At 38.2% G+C, this 26,004-nt stretch overlaps 2 protein-coding genes across 29 annotated transcripts in view; one reads left to right on the forward strand and one right to left on the reverse strand.

The window, feature by feature from the left end:
• DEPTOR (DEP domain containing MTOR interacting protein) overlaps positions 1-773 on the reverse strand; it is a 234,387-nt gene extending 233,614 nt beyond the window's left edge. The window contains 2 exon segments of the mRNA NM_001445064.1: positions 188-237; positions 626-773. The gene's annotated coding sequence lies outside the window, so the exon portion shown is untranslated.
• Positions 774-878: 105 nt separating this feature from the next.
• TAF2 (TATA-box binding protein associated factor 2) overlaps positions 879-26,004 on the forward strand; it is a 113,498-nt gene continuing 88,372 nt past the window's right edge. For 11 of the 28 annotated variants that reach the window (XM_085021783.1, XM_085021788.1, XM_085021784.1 and 8 more), the window contains exons 1-6: positions 879-1,251; positions 1,662-1,716; positions 11,242-11,402; positions 19,799-19,917; positions 21,200-21,341; positions 23,269-23,500. In XM_085021783.1, the coding sequence (XP_084877909.1) occupies positions 1,169-1,251; positions 1,662-1,716; positions 11,242-11,402; positions 19,799-19,917; positions 21,200-21,341; positions 23,269-23,500 (792 nt within the window). In that variant the 5' untranslated portion in view covers positions 879-1,168. Of the gene's footprint in view, positions 1,717-11,241; positions 11,403-19,798; positions 19,918-21,199; positions 21,342-23,268; positions 23,501-26,004 lie in introns of all 28 variants that reach the window. The other 17 variants (XR_014843436.1, XM_085021801.1, XM_085021789.1 and 14 more) reach the window with 5 other exon arrangements.

Below are 26,004 nucleotides of genomic sequence, written 5' to 3' on the forward strand. Positions count from 1 at the left end.
AATCTATGTAAAAAATACTAACTGTAGTTTATAATCTTATAATAAAGGATACTCACACAGGTAATACTCACTAAAAAACTACAAGTAATTCTTAGCTGGTTCTGGAATGCCTGATAAAGTTCCTTTACATCTTTATTTTCCTAGTATGTTTTCATTTAGACCAAAATTCAAATTAATTTTAACTTACCTAATGAACTTGTTCCCAGGACAGCTGGAAGGGGTAGCCCAGGGTTTAATCTGTTCCACAAGTTTAAAAAGAAATGTTGAGGAGTTATCCACAACTAGCTAAAATTTAACTGTTATTGGAACTTAACAGCTGTACAAACATGAAATGCAAATACGATGGCTTCAAAATATTTGTCCGTTCAAAAAATTCTTCTGCATCTATATAATCCACTTGTTTTTTTAATAAATGCTGAGGCAGCAGTGCCTAGTAAACACTCTGGAATTTGAGTTAAGACTACTTGGTCTAATCAAGTATTTTACAGCTTAAATTACGGAGGCCCAGGAGTTAACAGTGTCTGTTCACACAGCAAAGTCAGAGGCACATCTCTCCTGGTTTCCTATCCCTCTCCCACCCCAACCCTGCCCCGGTTATCAGCTCCCAGCCCGACTCTTCACAAACCTTGTCCCCATACTTTTCAGTAGGCTTATGCTACGTCTTTTGTCTTATAAAATTCAGTGTTTCCTCCTTTCCTTCCTGCTCTTCTTCCCCCCGCCCCCACCAAATCTCTGACTCGCTTTTTTCAACAGTTTTCACCCACAGTTAACTCACGGAAATGGAAACACAAACACGCTCGTACTCCGGCGTAAGCCCCGCCCACTAACAAAACTTCCGGCCCGGTCCTCACCTCCGTCCCACTTCCGCTGACGTCGAAGTTCAAAGGTGACAAGATGTCGGCTGATCCGCACCGTGGGTAGTTTCTGTGAGGAGCGTCTCCGCGGCAGAAGCTTAGCAGAGACACCTGAAGGAGCCTGATCGCTGGAGCAAGTTGGAGGCGTCGGCGGCAGAGGATCGGGCAGGGCCGGGCGTGGGTGCCTAGGGAGCCCCGGCCGTAGGGCATGGCTTTTGGGAGCGTGGGGAAGCGGCGAGTGTCAGGTCCCGCAGACCGGTAATGTTCCACCGCACCCTGGGAAGCCGGGAAGCCGAGCTCCGCAGGGTCCCTTCATGCCGCCGACTGGTTTGGAGCCCGCCAGAATGAACAGGAAGAAAGGAGACAAGGGCTTTGAAAGCCCAAGGCCATATAAGCTATAAGTATTTTTTCATTCCCTTTTCTTCTTTTGGTTTTCATTATATTTTGTGATTGCTTGAAACTGACCTAGTGGGCCTGGGAAACCTTGCGGGAAGCAAGAAGCCACTCACGGTGATGGAAATGGTGTTTGTAGGGCGAAAATGTTTTGATAGTGTGATTCAGCAGATTTATTGCCCTTTTCAGGTTAATAAACCTTTTTCTTAAAGTGCTAAGCTGCATTTTTGTCTAACGAAATTTGTTTTCGGGTCTGTTGGCAAATTTAAAAAGAGCAAGTTACCCCAATTTCTGGGATTTTAACATGTAAGTTAAGTGTGCTTTAGAGCTGCTTAGAACATAGTTCTTGTTTATAATTGGATAGAATTGTGCACTATTTAATAATCGAAATATTTTCTTTGTTTTTCAATATACAACCCATCAGGTCGTCTGCATCAACAACATAAACTTCCAGAGAAAATCTGTTGTGGTAAGTGTATTCTTAACAATTGTAAGCAAAAACAAGTCCATCCTTTACAGTATACTTAAGGAACTTTCCTTTCCAGGTAACTGTATTTTGAGAATAAGAATTAGAATTCGGATCTGTGTGCCTCCAAGGGCCATGGCTTTGTTAGTGTTCTGGCTGCCTCCTCAATTCTTTTTTTTTTTTCCTCCTCCCTATTTCCTAATTACAGTTTTACTTGTTTTAATCCGTTGTTCAATATAAGTCTGTATCACCAAACATTTTAAAATTGTGTATGAAACAAGAATAAGTCCACAGTGAGTTTTCTACGAGAAAATTAATTAAGGTAAAGACACACAGTGACTCATTAACTTGGCTTTTAAGGGCCCCTTTTATTTCTTGGTTCTTGGCTGACTTTGTTTAGGTGGCATTGGTTTGTAGTAAAGTTTTAAGTAATGTTTTTGAAATCTAGTAACCATCCCCCCCTTTCAATGTAGATATATGGATTGCTGATATATCCATTCTACAAGACTCCTTGATAACCCAAGTAATTAATTTCCTCTCAGGGGGAATCTGTTTTAAATAGGACAAAATCTTAGAGCCGGTTTTCTTTGAGAGCCATCAACTTCACTTTCAAACTTGTTTACTTAAAATGAACTATATTTAAAAATGTAACCTTTTCATTAGAATCATAGAATCTTAGATTTCTAAGGACCCTTAAAGTCCAATCCTTTCATTTAAGGAATTTCTCTTTCAGAATTGCTTGCATATGATCATTTACCTTATGCTTCATGGTATACTTCATGGAAGGATACCTTCGGTGTGTTGTGCTGTATGAATTGGGTAGGGAAGTTATGAGAAAGAGTCGAGTGAAGAGGTTACTGGGTAATCTAGGGTAGAAATGACTTAGCCCCGAATGGAGGTAAATATGGTATAGACATAGAGTTTACATGATCGATTTATGATAAACATTTATTAAGTACATAACACATGTAAGGCCATCTTCTAAGATTTTATGTGTATGACCTCACTTAATCTTCACTAATACCCTATGAGGTAGATACTATTTTAATTCTTACTTTTATAAATAAAGAAGCTGAAAGGATGGAGGATAAGTAAATTTCTTAAAGGCACAAAGTTAGCAAGTGATGGAGCCATTTATAGTCAAGGATGACCTAAGAGTTATCTGCGACTCCTTTCTGTCTGTCGTTCTCCCTTCACATCCTCTGCCCTGGTACATTGATAGGCCAGAAAGAATTGCTGATGACTTTTATTCGGAATGCTTGAAAGGACTTGAAGATGATTTTTAGATTTCCCGTTGGAAAGATTGGTTGGATGGTGTATGGTTTAGGGTTGTAGAAGGCACATTCTCCAGGTTAATTGAGGGGAAGTAATAATTGACTACTTAGAACAAGCAGGGTTAAGAGAAACCAACAAGAGTTGGAGGAGCACCCTAGGTTAGTAACAAGTTATCGCTTCTAAACTTGAAAGAACAAAGGAAGGAAGAAGTTACTAGAACCTACTCTATCTGTAGATGAAACTTGCCTTACAGGAGCTATGGCCTTTGAAGAGCAGAGCTGCTGCTTCCCTCAGCCTGGCAAAGAGGAACTGGGGGGAATAAATATAAGGAGTTCACTCTTCTGCTTTCAGATTCCTCTTTGTGCCTCCCCTTTGACCAACCATCAGCCGGCGGGGCTAGTGCCCAGTTAATGCAATCTCTGGGGTACAGAGTAGAGTAGAGAGCAGATTTAGAGGGACAAAGGGTGAATATCTGGAGCAGTCTACCTCTTTTGTTGCTAATCAGCCTCTCTCATCTTTAGTTGAGATGAAAGTGTTGCCAGCTCAACAAAGTCTTATCAACTATTGTTAAATGTTGCCATTAGCTAACTATCTGTTTTTCTGAGTAAAGTTTTATTTGAACACAGCCATATCCGTTTATTTATATTGTATCTGTGATTGTTTTGGAGCTACAGTGGCAGAGTGGAATAGCTGTGACAGAAACCGTGTGGCCCATAATGTCTGTTTACTACCTGGCCCTTTAAGAAAATGTTTGCTAATCCCAGGACTAAAGTATTAGTGTGAAGAAATGGCAGTTCAGTACTATTCCCATCTAAAATATTAGCTATCACCAGTATCTTTCATATAAGATAGTGGAAGAAAAGTGGGTAAAAGAATGTGAAAATTAATTGCTACAGCCCCTACTTTCTTTCTTTCTTTTTTTTTTTTTTTTTTTTTTTTTGGCCATGCCCACTGCATGTGGAAGTTCCTGGGCCAGGGGTCAAACCCTCACTGCAACAGTGATCCAAGCTGCTGCAGTGACAACAGAGGATCTTTATCCTGCTACATCACTTGAGAACTCCAGCCCTGCTTTCTTTGGCTGGTGTCAAGGTCAGAGTTGGTATAACACATCTTTCTTATTCCTCTGTCCATTCCATTTTTCTCTTTTCCTTTTGACAGCATTTCTTTTGGTCTGCCCTAGACCTTCATTCCTGTAGAATCTTCATCCTTGCTTGTTTTGACTTCATTGAGTTGTTTCAATTTTCCATTTGTTGGGACTGTTGATCACGTGGATTTAAGAGGCATTCCAGTGAACCCCCTGGATTGCAGAAGGAATTCTTGCTTTTATTGTAGAGCCAAATCTCAATTTCTGTTAGTCATTCCAGCCAATACAGTGACGTCTTTCTTTGCCTGTTGTTTCAATGGCATGAGGAGGCCAAAGTAGTCAGGTCTCAGCTTCCAGTTTAATAGAACCATGACTGTGTGCTCTGGTGGATGCATTCCTCCCTTGGCCACTGGGACTTCTGAACATAGTTAACTCAAGGTCATAAAGGCAGAAAGCAGAAATTCTTGTGGATTTTTGAAGCGGTAGTGAGTATAGTCACTCCAACTTTTACTGCTTGGTTCCCAGATCTCTTTTGGTTATGGAGCAATGACTCTATATTGTCCACTAGTTTAAGATGGCATCCTGTTGAAGGTCTCAATTGGTGCTGTAACTGAGCTTTAAGCAGTTGATCATGGCAGATGCTTCTGGATAAAGGACAAAAGATAGAGCCTGTAAATTTTGTGTATAAGAGCCCACTGGCCACACTTTTCTGTACATATGGAGGCATGTATAGGATAGCGTGTTGATATGTTATAGTTAGAGAAGGAAAAATCTAGAATATGTGTCTGTTTTATTTTTTTATTTTTTATTTTTTATTTTTTGTCTTTTTTGCCATTTCTTGGGCCGTTCCCACAGCATATGGAGGTTCCCAGGCTAGGGGTTGAATTGGAGCTGCAGCCGCCAGCCTACACCAGAGCCACAGCAACATGGGATCCGAGCTGCGTCTGCGACCTACACCACAGCTCATGCAATGCCAGATCCTTAACTCGTTGAGCAAGGCCAGGGATCGAACCCACGACCTCATGGTTCCTAGTCGGATTCATTAACCACTGAGCCATGATGGGAACTCCAGAATATGTCTGTTTTATAGGGAGAAATTATTGTCTCACTCTATGATACCAGCTGTCTAATGTATTTACTTTACTGCTTAGTGATTGACTGATTCTTCCTGGGAAGGTCTTGTATTAGAAGCTTATTTTGATCCTCTGGTCTTGGTAGGTGGGCACTCAGGAGTGGTGGTAATCAGATCAGCTTTTGGGTTGGAGGGTGGATTAGGTTCTTTCACAGCTTCCATTCTTGCCACAGTGACCTCTTTGTATATTGAGCATGGTGGCTAAGGAAAGAGTCTGTGACATCTATTGGATTGAAGGCCCCCTCTGTAGTCTTTGAGGATGCCTCTGATGGTCATTTATGTGATGAAAATTACTCTGAGAAATTCATTTATCTCCTTACTTCTACCATCTTCTTATTTTCAGTCTTTTAGACTTGTTCTTTCCACATTCCTAACCAGTTGGCCAACTCAGCAACTGCCCATGGATCAGTACTTCAGGTCATCTCTGCTTCTGTACATAGTGTACAACCAGTTGTATTTCCCAGCGTTTTGCCCAGTGTCTTTCAGGACCACACTACAGTAGGTTCTGATGACAGCTATTGTCCACTTCCAGACTTAGTCAAATTCAGGCTTGTGCTTTATCCTGTTCAGTTAATTGATCATGGAGAACTCTCCATGAAGCCATGGATGTGGATTGAGGGAAAGGTGGAGATGCAGTGGGAGCAAGTCCCATTGGATTCTGAGTCATTTGCTCACATTGTTTACTTGTTTTGCCTTGTCAACTGCTTGGGCCTGGTCCAGAGGTGTTTCCTTTTAAAAGTGGAAAGCTGCCGTACATGTCCAGTTTTATTTTTCAGAGCTTCTTATACTCAGTTCACGATGGTCCTTTCAGGTAACGAAAATGACCTGAAATTTTTGGGAGACCCATGGTCATATGTTCAGTCTGTACTGCAGGGTCTAGTAGCAAACCAGTAGTTGTTTTCCAAATGGAAAATAGATGTTGGCAGAAGAGGTCATGGGTTTCCACTGAAACCCCAGGAATGACAGTGCACTGTCATTCTCTCAGAGAAGGCCAGCATCATTAAAGCATCCCTGTCTGGCATGGACATTCCCTATACCATTGGATATACTGAGTTATTTGGACCCAAGTGGTGGGCAGCTTGAACCACAGCCTGGACCTACTGAAGAATGCTTTCTTGCCCCAGACTTGTCTCAAAGCTGACAGCCTTATAGGTTGCCTAAATATGTACTGTTTTCAGAATCCAAAGAAGCCTGCCGACTTTTGTGTCTCTCTCCCCCACCGCCCACATCTTGTTGGGTAGTGCAAAGCGAAGCAACTTATCTTTAACTTTAGAAGATTGATTTTTATATGCCTCAGGCCACTGGAACCTTAGAAGTTTTATTGATGTGACAGCCCCCTAAACTTATATGGGATTTAACTCTGGTCCTCTGCCATCCCATATGCTTTTTTTATTATGGCTTCTATGGAACTTATAGTTCCTTTCTCATCAGGTCCAGATACCATAATGTAACAGTGTCATTCTCTTTGGGCTGTTATACAGTCAAGAGACTTTGGGACTATGTTTTGACTGAGCAGGAGAGTTGATACACTTTACTAGTTGCTAAATGACAGTAAAGGAGTTCTGATGTCTTAAAGACAACCTGGTTCTGGTTTTTTTTTTGTTGTTGTTGTTCAGATAGGAGTGGAGGAAAAAAGTATTTGCTTGATAATTAGTTGTAGTATTACCTATCGAGCTGTGCTGATTTGCTGTGGTAAAACTACTACATCTGCAGATAATGGCTGTGATTGGCAAGTTTGTGGTAATTCGCCATTATTCTCCAAAACATACTAGACTTTAAAAAAAAATTTTTATTGGAGTACAGTTAACTTACAAAGTTATATGAATTTCAGGCATATAGCAAAGTAAATCATATATATATATATATATATACACATATATACACACACATACATATACATATATCCATTCCATTTCAGATTCTTTCCTCATGTATGTTACCACCCAGTACTGAGTAAATTTTTCTGTGCTATAGAGTAGGTCCCTGTTACCCATCTATTCTCTATATAGTAGTGTGTATATATCAATCCCAACCCCCAAATCTATCCACACACACTCCACCACTACGTTTCCCCTTTGGTAAACAGAAGTTTGCAAAACCTACTAGACTTTTGCGCTGGCTAAATAATTGAGTTAAACGAAGATGTAGTAGGCATCTTTCAAATCAGTGGTGGTACTAATCTCTGCAGTTATGCAAGGGATGTCTACTTGCATTTATTATCTTGGGGAAGAGGAATGGGTAGCTCATTAAATCCACTTCGTCCTTCTACTGTAGTCCTCGTTCAGAGAGTCAATATGGGGATTTGCCAATTACTGAAATATATACTGTATGTTCTGGAACTGGGGAAATAAGCACACTAGTCCTACTTTGAAATAGATTTGGGAACCCCTTTATTGCTTGACCTCCAGAGACTTGTACTTTCAGTCTGACTAGTGGACCATTATAATGTTTTGGGGCTCTAGGGATAAATGTTAGTTCAGAATCGAGGTATAATAACTCCAGGAAAAGGGCAAAATTTAATTTATTTGAGGTGACATAGATCTCAAGATTTTTTGTGTGTGTGTGTCTTTTTGCCTTTTCTAGGGCCGCTCCCATGGCTTATGGAGGTTCCCAGGCTAGGGGTCTAATAGGAGCTGTAGCCACTGGCCTACGCCAGAGCCACAGCAACGAGGGGTCCAAGCTGCGTCTGCAACCTACACCACAGCTCACGGCAATGCCGGATCCTTAACCCACTGAGCAAGGCCAGAGATTGAACCTGCAACCTCATGGTTTCTAGTCGGATTCATTAACCACTGTACCACGATGGGAATTCCCATCAAGATTTTAAAAGACAGGTGAGAGTTGAACATGTTTGAATGCATAGGAAGAAGTCCTATAGAGAGGAGATTGTAATTATAGGGTAATTAATACAGCAGGGTTTCTGAGAATACTGCAGGGGATGGCCTCTAATGGAGTAGTGGAAGGAAAGAGGTACCAGAAGGGCAAGAGAATTGATAGCTGGTGGAAGAGTGGTTGAAGTTAAGAATCTTGGGCCAGTGGGGAAGAGAGTAGCCCAAAAAAATACCAGGAAGGATGGTGGTGAGAAACTGGAGGAGGCCAAGGAGTAGGGAAATTTCATGCGGTTGAGTAGGAGGACTGATAGAGAAGTAATAAGAGGAGCAGAAGGACAGGCATTGTGGATGTTCAAGTTTAAAACATGAACAGCAGAGCAGTCCTGAGCAGTGATGAGGTATCTTTCATAGTGTGATCTTTTTTTTTTTTTCTTTTTTTTTCTTTTTGGTAACCATAGTTTTCTTTTTTTTTCTTTTGTCTTTTTTTGCCGTTTCTTGGGCCGCTCCTGCGGCATATGGAGGTTCCCGGGCTAGGGGTCGAATCGGAGCTGTAGCTGCTGGCCTATGCCAGAGCCACAGCAACGCAGGATCCGAGCCGCGTCTGCGACCTACGCCACAGCTCACGGCAACGCCAGAACCTTGACCCACTGAGCAAGGGCAAGGATCAAACCCGCAACCTCATGGTTCCTAGTCGGATTCGTTAACCACTGCGTCACGACGGGAACTCCCTCATAGTGTGATCTTGATTGCTATCCTGGAATGGCATTGAAGATTGTAGGAATTAAAGTCAAGGAACTTCAAAATAATGTTACTGTATAGATCAGCTATATCCACATTATGTCACGTAGAGCGATGGCTGAGATGAGCTAGAAAGGGAAAGTAGGAACCTTCAATGAATGTTGAATTTGGGAGATATTAATGAAAGGAATAGAGGATGGTGTACCTGTATGGCATGAATGCAGAGGAAAAGAATAACAGTAAAAATATTTACTAGATGCCAGCTATGATTTTAAGTGCTGTCCGTGTATTAAATCTCTGTTATACCAAAAGGTAGGTAGTATCATTACTCTTGTTTTACAGATGAGGAAACTGAAGTACGGAGAGCTAGAGTGACCTAGCTCAAGATCCTACACTGACTAAGCAGTGCAGCTGGGATTTGAATGTAGACAGTCTACTTCAAGAGTACATGTATTTAACAATGATACTATTCTGCTCTTGTTCTTATAGCATATGCTATGTAAAAATCCTGTAAGTGGTCTAGAAATAGTAGTGAGAGATAGATGTTTTCAGTTTTCCCCTCTTCTAATTGATGGTAAATGAAAGAATTAGTAGTTTTTTTTTTTTAAGGGTGATTCAAGAGATGTTTATCTAAGACTAGAAAGTAGAGGAGTTTTGAAAACATTGAATTGCACAGGGGAGTTAGTTAAAATGGGTTAGAGACTCTAGGAAGACGATCAGCTATGGGGAGAGAGCAAGGAACAAGAAGGAGAAAAGAGTAGGTGAGGGGTTAGATGACCTTGGGGGGCTTGCAGTTATGCTAGTGGCTAAAGATAACAGGGATTGGAGGCCAATCAGTGGGTATGGACGTTGCTGGCAGGTATAGTTTAGGGCGCTAGGTGGTGTCAGAGACCATATAATACAAGGAGACTGGGCTTTCACTATCTTCATGAAATAAACTTCATTCACTGTTTGTTATTGCTGACCTTGGTTGAGAAAGCCAAAGCCTATTCTTATGTCCCACTCATGTAATTACTTGTTAACAGCACTCTCTATAATCTTTTTTAGTTCACTTTTGACATTATCTTTCTTGCTGTCTTTGGCTGATCCAAGCTCATTTATGTAGATTGGTCGTTGGATTGCTGGTAATGCTAATTAAGGAAATTTGGGCCTTTCTCCCTAAAGTTGCTCAGTTATAAATACCTGTAAACTCAGACTTCAACAGTGTTTTTGCTTCTGCTGTTTCTGTTCTTATTTTCTTCTACATAGATCTTTCTAAATGATCTAATTTAAGGGTATATGACTTTCTTCTTACTTGGGAACTGGAGGAAGAGGGCCTGTAGACTCGGTAGGCTTTTGAGCAGTTGGGCTGAATGTTATCTAAAAAAAAATGCTTGCATATTATTTGAAAGCATTACAGTGGGAGACGTTATGGCATAGTGGGAATCATTTGGGATTGTTTAGATGTAGGTGTGAATCTCAGTTCTCCACCTATTAATGATTAAATTTTCTTAACTGTTTCAACTTAGCTATAAAAGGTATAAAGTAGTATTTAGCTCTTAAAGTGGTTGTTGAGATTAGAAAAAACATATGAAAGTATCTAGTAAAATATCTGGCATATAGTAGTGCTCATTAAATGGTATCCATTATAATTGTTATAACCTAGTTCTTTATGATTATTGCCTGAATTTCACCTTAGATTCCTGCTGCAGTCTCTGAAATTTTTCTGTTTACTTTGCAGCCCCTGAAATGTTACTCTTTCATGCCCTCCCATATTTTGTGTTTTTAACACAGGATATTAAATAAAACGTTCCATGTTTTACTGCTCCTTTTCGCCTATTTGAGTCAATGCAGCAGGGCGGAAAACAGTGTATTTAACTTTCATCACCACACAGCTAACATGGTAGAACTGTATATGGCTTTTGGGACAACTTGGTACAAAATCATCCAGCACTTTGAACTATCTGCTGCTCTTGAGGTGACAATAGATTTTTCCCTACTTGCCTGAATATCTCTTGCAACTCTAGCCATTTCACATTTCCTGATTTACTCCTATGAGCAGAGACTCATACTTGTTAGCTTCGGTGATGTTGTTTTTGTACCCTGTTTTGAGGGGCTACATTCTTTTACTTACAAATTGGTTTTGATTCTTTTTTTGCTGTATCACTTTCTTTTCTTTCCTCCCTCTTTGGATTACTGTCTGTTTAGGAATTCTTATATTTGAGAGTAGTGAGTTCTTTTACCTTTTTCTCTCTAGCAGATGGTCTAATTTTCACTGATGGTGAATGTGAAAATATTCATAGTTCACACCCATTCAGTCACTAGGACAACCATACTTGAAGTAAAGGTGCTTGGAGAGCACTTGTATGTGTGTAGCCATTTGGGATTCTGTCTCTGGAGTGTAGTTTGTGTATAATTAGTAGAAATCAGACGTGTTCTAAACATACCCATCTTAATTATAATGAAGTTATTACTCTTTGTCTTTACAGGGATTTGTGGAACTGACTATATTTCCCACAGTTGCAAACTTAAACAGAATCAAATTGAACAGCAAACAGTGTAGAATATACCGAGTAAGGATCAATGATTTAGAAGCTGCTTTTATTTACAATGATCCAACCTTGGAAGTTTGTCACAATGAATCAAAACAGTAAGTTACACACCTTAAAAGTTGATAATTCTAACAGTTATTTTGTTTTCATATGATTGGATTAAGTTTGTTTTTTTCTTATGTTATTAGACTCTAGTTTCCAGGTTGTTTTTTTTTTCTGATTATAATTTCTGTTGCTTTTATACTCTGCACATTAGGATCAAGAAATATTACTAATTCTGCCAACATAGTAAGTTATTAAGAAAGTTTCCTTTCTTCAGACTACAGTTTTAAAGCAATTACCAGATAACTTTAAATAAATTTTCTTAGCCATTTTTCTACTTTTAATATTTAAAAAATACTTCATAGATATTAAAGTAATGCTCAGTGAGTTAGATGGTACTGGAATCTGTAGACCAGAAACTAAAATATTCTATAAAATGTTTGATAATTTTAGAATATCATATAAAAATACTACCTGAAATATCTCATTTCTTCACCTTAAATATTGGATCTCTTGATACTTCCTCAGTAAATTGTATTTTTGTCATCAGTTTTATGTTCTACATTTTTCACTTACTTTGTTTTCACTTTTCCATGTGTAACATAGTAGGCTTCATTTTTTTGTCATTTTTATGGTCAGATAATACTCCACTCAATATACTGTGGTTTGCATGATTATTTTCCAGGTTTTTTTCCCCTTTGAATTATTCCCTTAGGAAGATAGGATTACTTATTATTCTTATGGCTCTTTCTAGTATTTTGCTTGATTGTGCTCTGGTAAGATCTGTACTGATTTAAATACCGTCAGCCACATTTGAAGGCATTGTTTTTTTCAAAGCTTCGATAGCATTGGATTATATCATTTCTTTGATTCTCAGTGTTTTGGGATAGAATATCTCAACTATAAATTCTTTTTTTTTAAATAAACTATATCCTCTTTTTAGTCAAGATGGTATTTTTAACTCGTCTAACTATATAATATTTACCTTAAGGCAATTATCTCAATAATCATTGGTTTAGAATCCTTTCAAACTCAGAGAAAATAAAATGAGAATTGAGAAAATTCAGGGACTCTCTGATTGCTGTCGTGACTTCCCACTTTATAAAGGTGATTTGTTGAAATTACATGCTTTTACAGCCACACATGTAGAACCGACATAAACAGATTTATTACAAAATCATCTGCCGCCTCTTTCCCCCAGAACAAAAACAATCATCTGCCTTTGGAGAAATACGTATATTACCACTAATGGATGGAAAAGGCACATGTAAAGGAGCCATTGCCTTGATAGAAGGCTGAAATAGCTACACTGACGAGCTTAGAACTCTGCATTTAATGGCAGGGTAAGAAGCTTCTCCGTTTGGCAGTTATATAACACAGTTTTTGTATGCTGCTTTATTAGTTACTGCAGCTCAGTTCTCAAGGAAGATAGTCTGTGACACTGCAGTAACAGGAACAGTGGACTCCAAGTCTGTTGAGGAAGCAAAATTAACATTACTCTAACATGTTAATTTTGAGGTGACAATATCCCCTAAAATTTTTCTCTAGCGATAGGATACCTCACCACTTCTATATTATTAATAAAGAAAAGGAAGTCACAAAGGAGATTTTTCAAAAGTGAGGTTAGGAAATTGGGAAAGAGAATATATTTAAATTTTTCTTTTCAGCTGGTACCAGAGCTCTCTTAGTTGTGGTGACTTAGTAAATACTCATTACAATCCCTCCTTTTTTTCCTGGCTGTAGAATTTTGATTACTTTTTAAGAGAAGTGACATTAGTTATTTTTGCGATTGTTTGTGTATTCTCTCTTTATTCAAAAGAGGATTTGAGGGAGTTCTCCTGAGGTATAGCAGGTTAAGGATCTGATGTCACTGCAGTGGCTTGGGTACTACTGTGACATGGGTTCAGTCCCTGGCCGGGAAACTTCCACATGCGGTGCGTGAGGCCAGAACAAGGGAGGAGGGGGGAGGTTTGTTTTAGAATTCTATTAGGCAACAGTATTTTGAAGTAGCTAATGAAATTAGCACGAAGGGTAAAAAAGTATGGGATGGTGGGTACCACACTATTAAGTTATTTCACAGTTCCTGGAGGAAAACTGTAGATGTGTTTGGTATTTCTGGTTCCAGTACCAAAGAGGGAAAACTTGTTGATTAGATTCATAAGACACAAGACAGAAGTGCAGCAGTTATTTAGGAGAAATATTGCTTAGCAATTAGATGTGAAAGATATATCCTGTAAATGATGCTATTTATTTTTAAAGAGAACTTTGGGAAAGGCACATAGTTAAGGTCTCTAGCATGTCCCTATACTTCTGTTACCTTTATTGTTTCTAAAGTAACTTTCTTTCCTGAACCAATAAAGTTTCCACTAAAACTGAAACAAATTAAATAGATATATTTGAAATGGAAAATTAAAACTTGATCTTGAATACATACAAGAATATTCTAACATTCAAAGAAGTAATACACTACTTCATCACATTTTCTTCTTATTTGTTTTAAAGTTAAGGTGCCAGGCTCTCCTATTTTTCATGGAAAGAGTGTGCTTACCTTGGTTTAGATTCAGCACCTTTGAACTGTAGGGGGAATATAAGGAGGGGAAACATTTAGATAAGGAGCTAAAAGACATTTCTGCCTATTGTATCCAACTAAATGTTAGCTGAGTTGGTAAATTAACCTGTATTAGCAATTAAAAATCTTGTTGGTTATGTAACATCTGTGTAAACTGCCCCTCCTTTTTCTTTGGCCAGTAAAATAATTGAAACACTTGAAATTCCTCCAAATATATTTTCCCTTTAAATTTTATTTATTGGTATAGTTTGCTTCTTTAGAAGCTATGGCTCTTTGGTGGTTTTATGTTTGTTTTTGGTTTTTTTGCTTTTTTGCCACGTTTTTCTCTTCTTAGAATAAAATGAATGTAGGCTTTGCCAAAGAAGCTGTTTCTGTGCCTGGGTAGCCTACAGTGCGGCATCTCTCTCTTCCCTCCATGTTTCTTTCCCTTCCGTAGACAAGCTTTGCTACTTTGAGAAGACCTTTTTTTAACCTCACTTGAAAAGTCTCTACTTTCCTACATTTTAAGAATCAGTTAAATTTTTGTCTCCTGTTTTCATTTTCACTGAAGAGTGGAAGTAGTAATGAAGCTAACTTAAGAAATAAGTGAATACTTCCAGCTCCGGAGAGCTCACTGTATTTTTAAAGTACCTCTTTTATTATTTCTGAATTCTAGAAAGTCCTTTCTTACATCAAGCTACAGTCTGTTTTGCTTTTATGTTCAAAAACTTATCCTAATTAAAAATTGTTTTCTGGAGTTCCTTCTGTTGCATGGTGCATTAGGATCCAACAGCAGCGGGCTCAGGTTGCTGCAAAGTTGAGGGTTCTATCCCTGGCCCCTGCACAGTGGATTAAGGCTCTGGCATTGCTGCTGCTATAGTGTAGGTTGCACCTGTGGTGTAGGTCACAGCTGCAGCTTGGATTTGATCCCTGGCTCAGGAACTTCCGTATGCCATGGGTGTGGCTAACCAAAAAAAAAAAAAGTTGTCTTCTCCTAAGTTTTCGCTTATCCAGAAGCTGTAGCATCTCAGTACTCTCAACTGTTCCTTATTTAAAACTTTCCAAATTTGTTAACCATTCTCTTTGCCCTTCTCTGAATACTCTCTGGTTTGGCATTGTGTTTTCTTAAATGTGGTAACCCTAGAAATAAATAGAGTTCTTATTTGGACCTCTTATAATCACACATGCATAGCATTGGAGCCATTTTATTCTTATCTATGTTCAGTATTTCTGGTGGCTTGAAATGCCTCAGCCTTTCACAAATAGCTATTTTAAAGTAATTGACTTAAGTTTGAGCTTGTAAATCAGTGAAATCTAGGCTTTTTCATAGAGAAAGTTAAGGTAGAGTTTTCTTTCTTTCTTTCTTTTTTTTTTTTTTTTTTTATTGTCTTTTGTCTTTTCAGGGCCACAAGGTAGAGTTTTCTTTAGAGCAACCTTCTATTATGATATATCAGATGCTCTTTTGATTACTTTTAAAAAATCCTTTTTATCAACATTGATACTGGTTCCATTTTTGGAAATTGGATTTTTCTGTTGGCATTAATTTATTTATTCTATAAGTAAACTATTAAAGCTAAAGTCAGAAGAAAAATTGAGTGTTGACAAGGATCTATAGTGACTAGAACTCTCCAGTGCTGCTAATAGAAATGTACGTGGAGGTTGAATATATTCATACTCTGTGATTGGCAGTTTCATTCCTGGGTGTATATCCAGTATGTTCACTGAAAAAAGGAACAGAAATGTTCACAACAGCATTTGTAATAGTCAAAATGTAGATTACCTGAAAACCCATCAATGGTAGAATGATAGATTGTGGTATATTCTCACTGTATTGGAATTCTAAAAGTAGTGAGACTGAAGGGCCAACAGGTAGATGCAACATGGATGGATTTCACAAACTTGTCATTGAGTAAAAGAAGTCAGGAGTTCCCGTCGTGGCGTAGTGGTTAACGAATCCGACTAGGAACCATGAGGTTGCGGGTTCGATCCCTGGCCTTACTCAGTGGGTTAACGATCCAGTGTTGCCGTGAGCTGTGGTGTAGGTTGCAGATGAGGATCGGATCCCACGTCGCTGTGGCTCTGGCGTAGGCTGGTGGCTACAGCTCCGATTAGACCCCTAGCCTGGGAACCTCCATATGCCGCGGGAGCGGCCCAAGAAATAGCAAAAAGACAAAAAAAAAAAAAAAGAAGTCAGACATAAAAGAATCTGTGTTACATTGTTAATCTGTCACATTAGATGTCAGAATAATGGGTTACTACCCTTGTTGGTGGGAAGCAGGGCTAGGTTAGTGATTACAAGAGGGACTTCTGGGAATTTGGTAAAGTTCTGTTTTGTTTTTTTCTTTTTTTTCTTTTACAGTTGCACCTGCGGCATATGGAACTTCCTGGGCCAGGGCTTGAGTTAGAGGCGCAGCTGGGGCCTGTGCCACAGCCATGGCAACACTGGATCCAAGCTGTGTCTCTGACCTGTGCCACAGCTTACGGCAGTGTCAGATTCTTAACCCTCTGAGCCAGGGCAGGGATCCATCCCATATCCTCACAAACTGCTGAGTCACAATGGGAATTCTGTAAAATTCTGTTTTTACTCTGCATACTGGCTACTTTGGTTTTGCGAAAATTCACTGAGCTGTATACTTAAGAGTATATTTTCTGATGTATATTGTGCTTCCATGAAATTTTTTTTAATGGAGAACAAGATTACAAATAATTGAATCTCAAACTTTGCAGAATCTGCACCTATAGTTTTAAAAAGCATACATTATTTATTTGACAAAAAATTAACAGATTATTTTAATGTGGATATTTATAATAGGTTCTTAGAGAAGATTCTTTTGACTAATTTACTAGTTTTTTAATATCCTCTATGGCATTACTCATCTTTAAGCTTTGTTTCTTTAAGGAAGACTGGGGATTGGCATGGTGGTGATTATAGGGCAAGGGCACATTAATATTTTTCAGTCATTATTATTCTGAAAATTGAAAACACTTAATATAATCTTGCCTTGTAATTTTTGGCTTTTATGAGGTTATTATGAAAGGAAACATACTTGATTCATATTATGAAAGGAAACACTGAAATCCAAACCATGAGAAAATTGTTCCTCAAACAGGCTTTCCAATAGATTCCATTTATAATGACTCACCATTTTATTTGGACCACTTTAACTTTTCTCGGGAAATGAGGAGATTAAGTGAGAATAATTTCCCATAAAAAAAAAAAAAGCCTTAGTGGTTTAATATGTAATGTTTAAGTTTATCTTTTTGTGTAGTAGTGATTATTTTTAAATTTAACAGGTAACTGGGGAAAGTTACAAGTACTTTAGCTATCTTCTAGTTTTCATGTTTTTGAAATTTTATTGAAAAGGAATTATAACCTATAAATGTACAAAGTAGTCTTTAAAAATAGATAATGTATTGGGAGTTTCTGTCATGGCTCAGTGGCTAACGAACCCGACTAGTATCCATAAGGATGCTGGTTTGATCCCTGGCCTCGCTCAGTGGGTTAAGGATCTGGTGGTGCCATGAGCTGTGGTGTAGGTTGCAGATGCGGCTTGGATCCCGCGTTGCTGTGACTGTGGCTGTGGCATGGGCGGCAGCTACAGCTCTGATTCAACCCTTAGCCTGGGAACCTCCATATGATGCGGGTGTAGCCCTAAAAGGAAAAAAAAAAAAAAAAAAAGATAGTAATAACTAAGTGCTGGCAAGGATGCAGAGCAACTGGTACTTTCTTATTTTGCTGATAGGAATGCAGAATGATATAGCAGTTCTGGAAAACAGTTTAGCAGATTCTTATAAAGCTAAACTTATATTTACCATGTGACTCGTGATCCCACTCTTGGGTGTTTGTGCTACAAAAATGAAAATTAAATTCACATAAAAACTGACATATGGTTGTTCATAACAACTTTATTTATGATAGCCAAAAGCTGGGAACAAACCCAGATGTCTTTTAGTGGATGAGTGAATAAACAATAAATCTGTGGCACACATCTATACAATGGAATATTATTCATTGTAAAAAGGAACAAACTATTGATACATGTAACACTGTAGATGAATTTCAAAGACATACCTAGTGAGATAAGCCAGCCTCAAAATGTTGCATTCTGTATGATTCCATTTATATGACACAAGGCAGAGCACAAGGGACTTTTGGAATGATGGAACTGTTCTACATCCTGATTATGGTAGTGGTTAAAATTTATAAAATTATATACCAGAGTTCCATGGTGGCCTAGTGGTTAAGGATCCAGCATTGTCACTGCTGTAGCTCTGGTCACTGCTCTGGGTACAGGTTTGATCCCTGGCCTGGGAACTTCAGCATGACATGGGCATGCCTGCCCAAGATAATATCTGGAAAAAAAAAAAGTTATTTGTTTTTTATTGTCCTGGAGTTTTTATACATTTTATTTATTTATTTATTTATTTATTTATTTATTTATTTATTTATTTATCTTTTTCAGCTGCCCCTGTGGCACATATGGGTGTTCCCAGGCCAGGGATTGAATCTGAGCCACAGTTGCGGCAAAGCTAAATCCTTTAACCTACTGCCTTGGGCCTGGTATCAAACCTGCACCTTCACAGTGACCCAAGCCTCTGCAGTCAGATTCTTAATGCACTGCACCACAGCGGGAACTCCACGTTATTACAAATTACTGAGTATAGTTCCCTGTGTTATACAATACGTCCTTGTTGGTTATCTATTTCATGTATAGTAGTGTTAGACCTTTTAGTTTACATATTTATCTAACAGAAAGTGTTAAAATTATTGATAAGTCTGCTTAACTACTTTCAGAACCTTGTGTTTTGTAGTTGTTAAAAGCTATGATAAATGTTACATCCTTCCTAGTTAGTAGAGAGCTGGAGGTGGGGTAGGGACGGCCTCTGTCACATCAAGAGTGTACAGCGTTGTTTTCTTTAATGGGTTTTCATTGTTTGTTTTCCCTGCACTCTGTAGAGTATATGAAGCTTGTCTTTAACTAGGTCAAGAATTTATTACTAACTTTACTTTGCCAAAGTAAAATGCTGCTAACTTTACTTTATGGATTCATCTGACGGCAAAATGATAGATGTAAAGGTATACAACAGGGATACAGCTCACGGAGTTCTTCGCTCTTGCCATTCCTTGTCTTTTCTCTTTCTTCCATTTTTCCCATATCCCTTTAACTGATTTCAGTGAGGAAATGTGTGTGTGTGTACACATATATATGTATATAAGTTGCTTTTATGAAATAAAATTAGAAAGTCAAATGAGAGCAGTGTTTCTGTGTTTCCATAAGGAAATTGGTTTTTGTTTGTTTGTTTGTTTGTTTGTTTTCCGACCCAATGGGAAATAAGGCCAAGTAACCATTGAACAAATATTTTTTGAAGGTCCCCCGGCATTTAGGGGATGTAACAGTGAACCATCTGAAAGTTCCTCCCCTTCCTTAAGCTTACATCGTCATGCACTGGAGCATGAAAGGGCGCAGTATTATATTTTGAGGAATTGATTCCCATCCTGACTTGTTCTATGAAGCATGTTGATTTCTGTCAGATTATAAAGCTTATTGAATCCATTCAAATTTTTGCCAGATTGACAATAATTTTTCTTCAGTTCTGTATGTATTTTTGCATTTGTATCAGGAAAGTGTGGTGACTTTGGCATTGCAAAATTAATAAAGAATGTGATAGCCGTAATAATAATCACATGGAATCTATGGGTAGACTATATATGCCATTGCATTTAGAGTTTAATAGGTTTTTGTCTTGGGGAATAGAGCAACAGTTACTTGGCTAAGAAGCATTCCTGTGAATTATGTAAGATGATATAATGCTTACAAACAAATGGTGCCAAGTATTTAAGAAAATGCTTGCTAAGATATATGGCTTATTGTTAAAGTTGGCTGTCTCTCTCTCTTTTTCCAGGAGAAATCTCAATTATTTTTCCAATGCTTATGCAGCTGCAGTTAGTGCTGTGGATCCTGATGCAGGAAATGGAGAACTTTGCATTAAGGTTCCGTCAGAGTTATGGAAACACGTTGATGGTAAAATACCAATATGTATTGACTGTACAATAAAATCATGCTGGATTCAGTGACTAGAAACTTCATAAAAATTAATGATGTCAAAATTGTAAATTAATCAGTTGAAATATACAGGAGTTGGAAGCTCTTTTTTTTCTTAAGGATAACTGGCTAACAGGAAACTTAACCGTCAGGCTAGACAAAAAGCAACTCACTTCACTGTTATTTTTAAAGTGAAAGTTAAAAAAAATTATATGGAACAATTTGTTAAGATTTGAGAAGCCATACAATAGTAAATCAGTTTAGAATTATATCATTTTATAATGGTAAGGATCCTATAAAGTCATCTGATTCAATTCCTTCCTTTTATAGAAGAGTAATCTTAAGTTTATAGAGAGTAAGTGACCTGCTGAATGTCATCAATTAGTAGTAAAGCCAAGGCTAGAACATAGGGTTCCTAACATCCACTCTGCAGACTTTTACTCTCATTATTTCTAAATCTTCTTTATAGCCATTAAAAAGTTATAGCCATTATAATGATCATATGTAACCTTCTGCCTGTGTTTACCTAGTCTTATAAAAATTAATCACAATAAGGGAATAAAAGAATTTGTTTGGGTTTTGCTTTTTTTTTTTTATGGTTTCTGGTGGGGGGACTGGTTTATTTGGGAAGGGGATTGCCTATTTTGGGGGCAGGTATAGAAAATCATCATTGCACATTCAAGGATTGGAGAAAGCCCACATGGTTATAATGTTTGGGGGGAAAATTAAAGGAAACATCTTTCAATCTTATGAAAACAATGTATTTATTAAATAGAAATCAAACGTAATAAATAATGCTGCATAATGTTAATTCTTGGGTAGTCTTTCCCAACTTACCCCAGCCCCTGCTCCTCAAAGTCATAGTTAGGGGTAACAATTTATGCAGCAATGTAGTAAGAGAACAAACTTGAAAAGTAAGTTTTGAATTGGACCTGGAATGTCTTAAGTGTCCTATGTGGTAGTTTTGAACTTTTTTCTTTAGCATTGTCAAAAATGTTGAGAGGAGGCTATGGCATGACCTGCATTTTGAGAGAACACAGCTAGCAGTGACTAGAATTGAGTGGATGTAAGGACACCAGTGGAAGGAGACTCTTGAGGCCAAGAGATGGTAAAAGCCTAAACTAGGTTAAGCAAGTGGTTTTTCATGTAAAAGTCAGCTTTTGATTCCCACTTTATGTTTAGTGTCTTTCCCCTTAAATTGACCATTGTTATCTAATTATATATTTATTTATCAATGCATGTATGTATTTATTTGTTGCAGAATTAAAGGTCCTAAAGATACACATCAATTTTTCTTTGGATCAGCCAAAAGGAGGTCTTCATTTTGTGGTACCCAGTGTAGAGGGAAGTATGGCAGAGAGAGGTGCTCATGTTTTCTCTTGTGGGTATCAAAATTCCACAAGGTAGATTACTAATTCTTATGTATTTCAATTAATTTCATTTTTCAGTGGCACTTTCTTATGTGTATATGCAGTACGTCTATTTATATAAAATGAGAAGTAGGAGCTTGATCCCCAATCTTGTTCCAGTAATCATTCCTCCTGAATCCTATGTCCTCCCTCCTTCTTTCCTTTCCAGGTCTACTGTTCTAAAAAGCATCTCAGTCTTTTTTTTTTTTTTTTTTTTAATGTATTTATGTATTGGTTTTTAGGGCTGCATCTGCAGCATATGGGGTCCCTAGGCCAGGGATCAAATCAGAGCTGCAGCTGCTGGTCTATACCACAGCCATAGCAACGTGGAATCCTCGCTGTGTCTGTGATCTACAGCGCAGCTCACAGTAACACCAGATCCTCAACCCACTGAGCAAGAGAGGGATTGAACTTGCATCCTCATGGATACTAGTCAGGTTCATTACCATTGAGCCATGACAGGAACTCCTTTTTTTTTTTTTTGGTCTTTTGTCCTTTTAGACAAAAGGTATATGGAGGTTCCCAGGCTTGGGGTCTAATAGGAGCTGTAGCCACCGGCCTACGCCAGAGCCACAGCAATACCAGGTCTGAGCCGCGTCTGCGACCTACACCACAGCTCACGGCAACATCAGATCCTGAACCCGCTGAGCGAGGCCAGGGGTTGAACCCATAACCTCATGTTTCCTAGTTGGATTAATTTCTGCTGTGTCACAACGGGAACTCCAGGAACTCCTATTTTTAAAAATTGTTATATTGAAATAAAACATACAGAAAATTACATGAATTGTAATTAGAAGACTCAGTACATTTTCACAAATGAACATGCTCTTGGAATTCATACTACATCAAGAAAAAGAGCATTAACATCACCAGCATCAGAGTCCCCACTTCTACCCACTTCCATTCACTGTGCCCCACTTGATATCCTCCTGCCCGAGGGTAACCACCATCCTGATTTCTAAAATACCATAGGTAGATTACACCTATTTTTGAACTTTATTAAATGGAAGCATATGCATTATGCTCTTTGTGTAACACTATGGTAGTGAGATGTACCTTATTGTTGCATGGAATTACTCATTCTCATAGCTCAACATGTTATTGAAATACTATTTTATGTGCACTTTCCTCAGATTATTAGCTCCTCCAAGCCAGGGATGATTTCTTATACTTTCCTTTGTGTTTCAGTATTAAGTATAGACCTTGGCATGTAATAAAACCTGATCTGAGTAGAACATTGAATAGAAATTTTATATCTGGCTTTACCAGCACTGTTTGAATTTATGCAGTTCATCGCATACTCCAGAAAAGCAGCTTCCTGACTAGTGGAATAGATTCTGAATATCATATTTTTAAAACCTTTATTGTAAGCATTATTAATTTCTAGAAATGAATACTACATAAAAACTGACTGTGAATATACAAGTAAAATTATTTTAATTAAAAAAATAGTAACCAAGAATTGCTTACCTCTTTTCAGGGTTTAAACTGGAGGTATCACATAATTTACTTTCCTCATCTTGCCAAATAACATTTTTTTTATGGCTGTACCCACAGCATGTACAAGTTCTGGGGCCAGGGATTCAATCTGAGCCGCAGCTGTGACTCCAGATCCTTTAATCCACTGTGGCGGGTCAGGAATTGAACCTGTGCCTTCACAGTGACCCGAGCTACTGCAGTCAGATTCTTAACCCACTGTGTCCCAGTGGGAATTCTACCAAGTAACATTCAGAGACAGTGTTCTTATCTTGAATCACATTCTTTTAGGTTGTTCAATAAAAAGTATCAGCAGGCAAAGTCTATGTACAAAAAAGTTTCTTTTTATATGTATTCTGTACAAGTTAAAATAATTTATATGTGGGAGAAACAAATGTAAGTTATACTTTAAATGTATTTTCATACTGTTGATCCTTTTTTCTAGATTTTGGTTCCCATGTGTTGATTCATACTCAGAATTATGTACATGGAAATTAGAATTTACAGTGGATGCTGCAATGGTGGCTGTTTCCAATGGAGATTTGGTGGAGACAGTATATACCCATGATATGAGGAAGAAGACCTTTCATTACATGCTCACCATTCCAACAGCTGCATCAAATATCTCCTTGGCCATTGGACCTTTTGAAATACTTGTAGATCCATATATGCATGAGGTAAGTCATACCTTATTGCTCCCTTCTCTCCTACTTTTGCACTCTTAATCAGAAGGATTAATGAAATACTAAGTTTTTCTTAATTCTTTTTTCAGCTATCACTAGAGAGGAAATTTTTCCTTAACTGAAATGTTTAATGATAAGAATCCCATTTAAAATGTTGTCACATTAAAATTTCATACTTTTTTCCTCAGAGTGCTTAGTGTTCCAGAACAGCTTCAGGTATATCTTAGTAGAATATAGGTTGATTTCTGTAACTAATTTGTTACAGAATAAAATGAGTTTACGAATGTTATAGTTCCATATCCAGAAACTGAATTGTTGCAATTACAAAATTGAAGACCAATATTTATTCTCACTTTAGCATATGTAGAAGGAAAGAGAAAAGGCTGAGGCAGGGTTAGAATTCTTTTTTTTTTTTTTTTCTTTTTAGAGCCACACCTGTGGTATATGGAGGTTCCCAGGCAAGGGGTCGAATCAGAGCTAAAGCTGCTGGCCTACATCACATCACAGCAATGCAGGATCTGAACCGCATGTGTGACCTACACCACGGATCACGGTAACTCTGGATCCTTAACCCATTGAGCAAGGCCAGGGATCGAACCCTCATGGATCTTAGGTTCGTTAACCACTGAGCCATGAAGGGAACTCTCAGGATTAGAATTCTGGTCAACGAACTCATGCAGGCTTTCCCCATGAAGTAATCCTGTGTTTACTACCATCTCATATCTGGCTACAAATCATGTATCAGTTGATAAGCCCAGTAGTGCTTTTAGGTCTCCCCAAGCATGAAACTTCTGGTGGTTATAAAGTGATTCATTGGCTTTTGACCCTTTTAGGTTTTCTTTTTTTTAAATGTAAGGTTTATATGTAACCATGTAAAACTCAACAGCACTTCTTTGTTGTATGAGCAGAAATTGAGGGCTACCAGATTTAGAAAGTCTGTGAGGTCCTTAGTCTGTTCTTAAAATTGCTTTCCTGAAATGCACAAGATTTATAAAATCACTTATGGAAAATATTCAGGATATTTTATGAATGGTTTTCTTTTGGTATCTTGACAATGACTCCTAAAAGTGTATTCACTGATAATATTGGCAGTGAATTTTATCATCTTTGGTAAATGATCAAGTTTAAAATCAACATTTGATTAGTACCTACTTTGTATTTTGGAAGAATTTTTGTTTTCCCATTCTGAGGCATTGGATAGGAGAACAGTAAATGACAGTTAAGTAATTTTCTTGAATAAAGCTTGTGATTCAGTCTTTCTCTGTCTCAAATAAATAGTTTTTACTGCATTAGCAGATTTTCTGTCATGTAGGTTTGTCTGAAAGTGAGTCATTTTTGTTGAGTAGTGTTTAGTGTTTTATTTGTGGACCAAAAGGAATGCTCAATCCTGATGCAGTTTGGGCTTTGACAGTTACTAATACATAGATGCTCATGTTTACTTAGAGAAGTCTCTATCTGTTCTTTTATAATGCTGGTAGAAGAATACTTTTTATCATATGTTAAAACTTTCTTGCCTCCACAGTCCAGCAGTAATCAGTCTCTTTAGCATGATTTTCAAGAGCTTCTGGAATTTGACCCTACTATTCCTTTCTAGCTTTTTCCCCATTCCTTTTCTATTTATGTTTGTTACATTCAATATAGTTTATTTAGGTTTTTTCAGACCAAACCCTATTTTTTCCTGTCTTTGACTGTTTGAGATATCCTCTTTTCCACTCCCTACCTATCAAACTTTTGTCCAATTCAGAAAGATTAGTTCAAATTCAGTCCTCTTTTTTTTGTCTTTTTGCCATTTCTTGGGCCGCTCCCGCGGCATATAGAGGTTCCCAGGCTAGGGGTCGAATCGGAGCTGTAGCTGCCAGCCTACGCCAGAGCCACAGCAACGCAGGATCCGAGCCGCGTCTGCGACCTACACCACAGCTCGTGGCAATGCCGGATCGTTAACCCACTGAGCAAGGGCAGGGATCAAACCCGCAACCTCATGGTTCCTAGTTGGATTCGTTAACCACTGTGCCACTACGGGAACTCCCATATTCAGTCCTCTTTATGAAACCTTACTGGGTCATTCTAGGTAGACTAATCTGTCATTATTGATGTCATTCATTTGGCTCAGATTCGTAATAGGGGACAATGAGATGGTATGTGATTTTTGAATGTCTGTGTCCCACGTGGGATGTAATGTAGTAAAAAATTAGAATTATTATTTCCATTGCTGATTTTTCTTTCTTTCTTTTTTTTATTTATTTATTTTTTGGCTGCACCTGTGGCATACAGAAGTTCCTGGGCTAGGGATTGAACCTGCAGCACAGTAGAGGCCCTGCGTCACAGCAGTGACAATGCTGGATCCTAGGCCACCAGGGAACTCCAGAGACTTTTTTTTTTCCTTTTTGGCTGAAGCATGCACTGGCTTGATGTGGGATCTTAGTTCTCAGACCAGGGATTGAACCTGGGCTTCAGTGGTGACAGTGCCAAGTTCTAACTTGTAGACCATCAGGGAATTT

Source organism: Sus scrofa, chromosome 4 (assembly GCF_054392235.1).
Source record: "Sus scrofa isolate SSC_HxYL_T2T_F1_AM1 chromosome 4, Sscrofa_HxYL_maternal_Yorkshire_Landrace_v2.0, whole genome shotgun sequence".
Taxonomy (NCBI): domain Eukaryota; kingdom Metazoa; phylum Chordata; class Mammalia; order Artiodactyla; family Suidae; genus Sus; species Sus scrofa.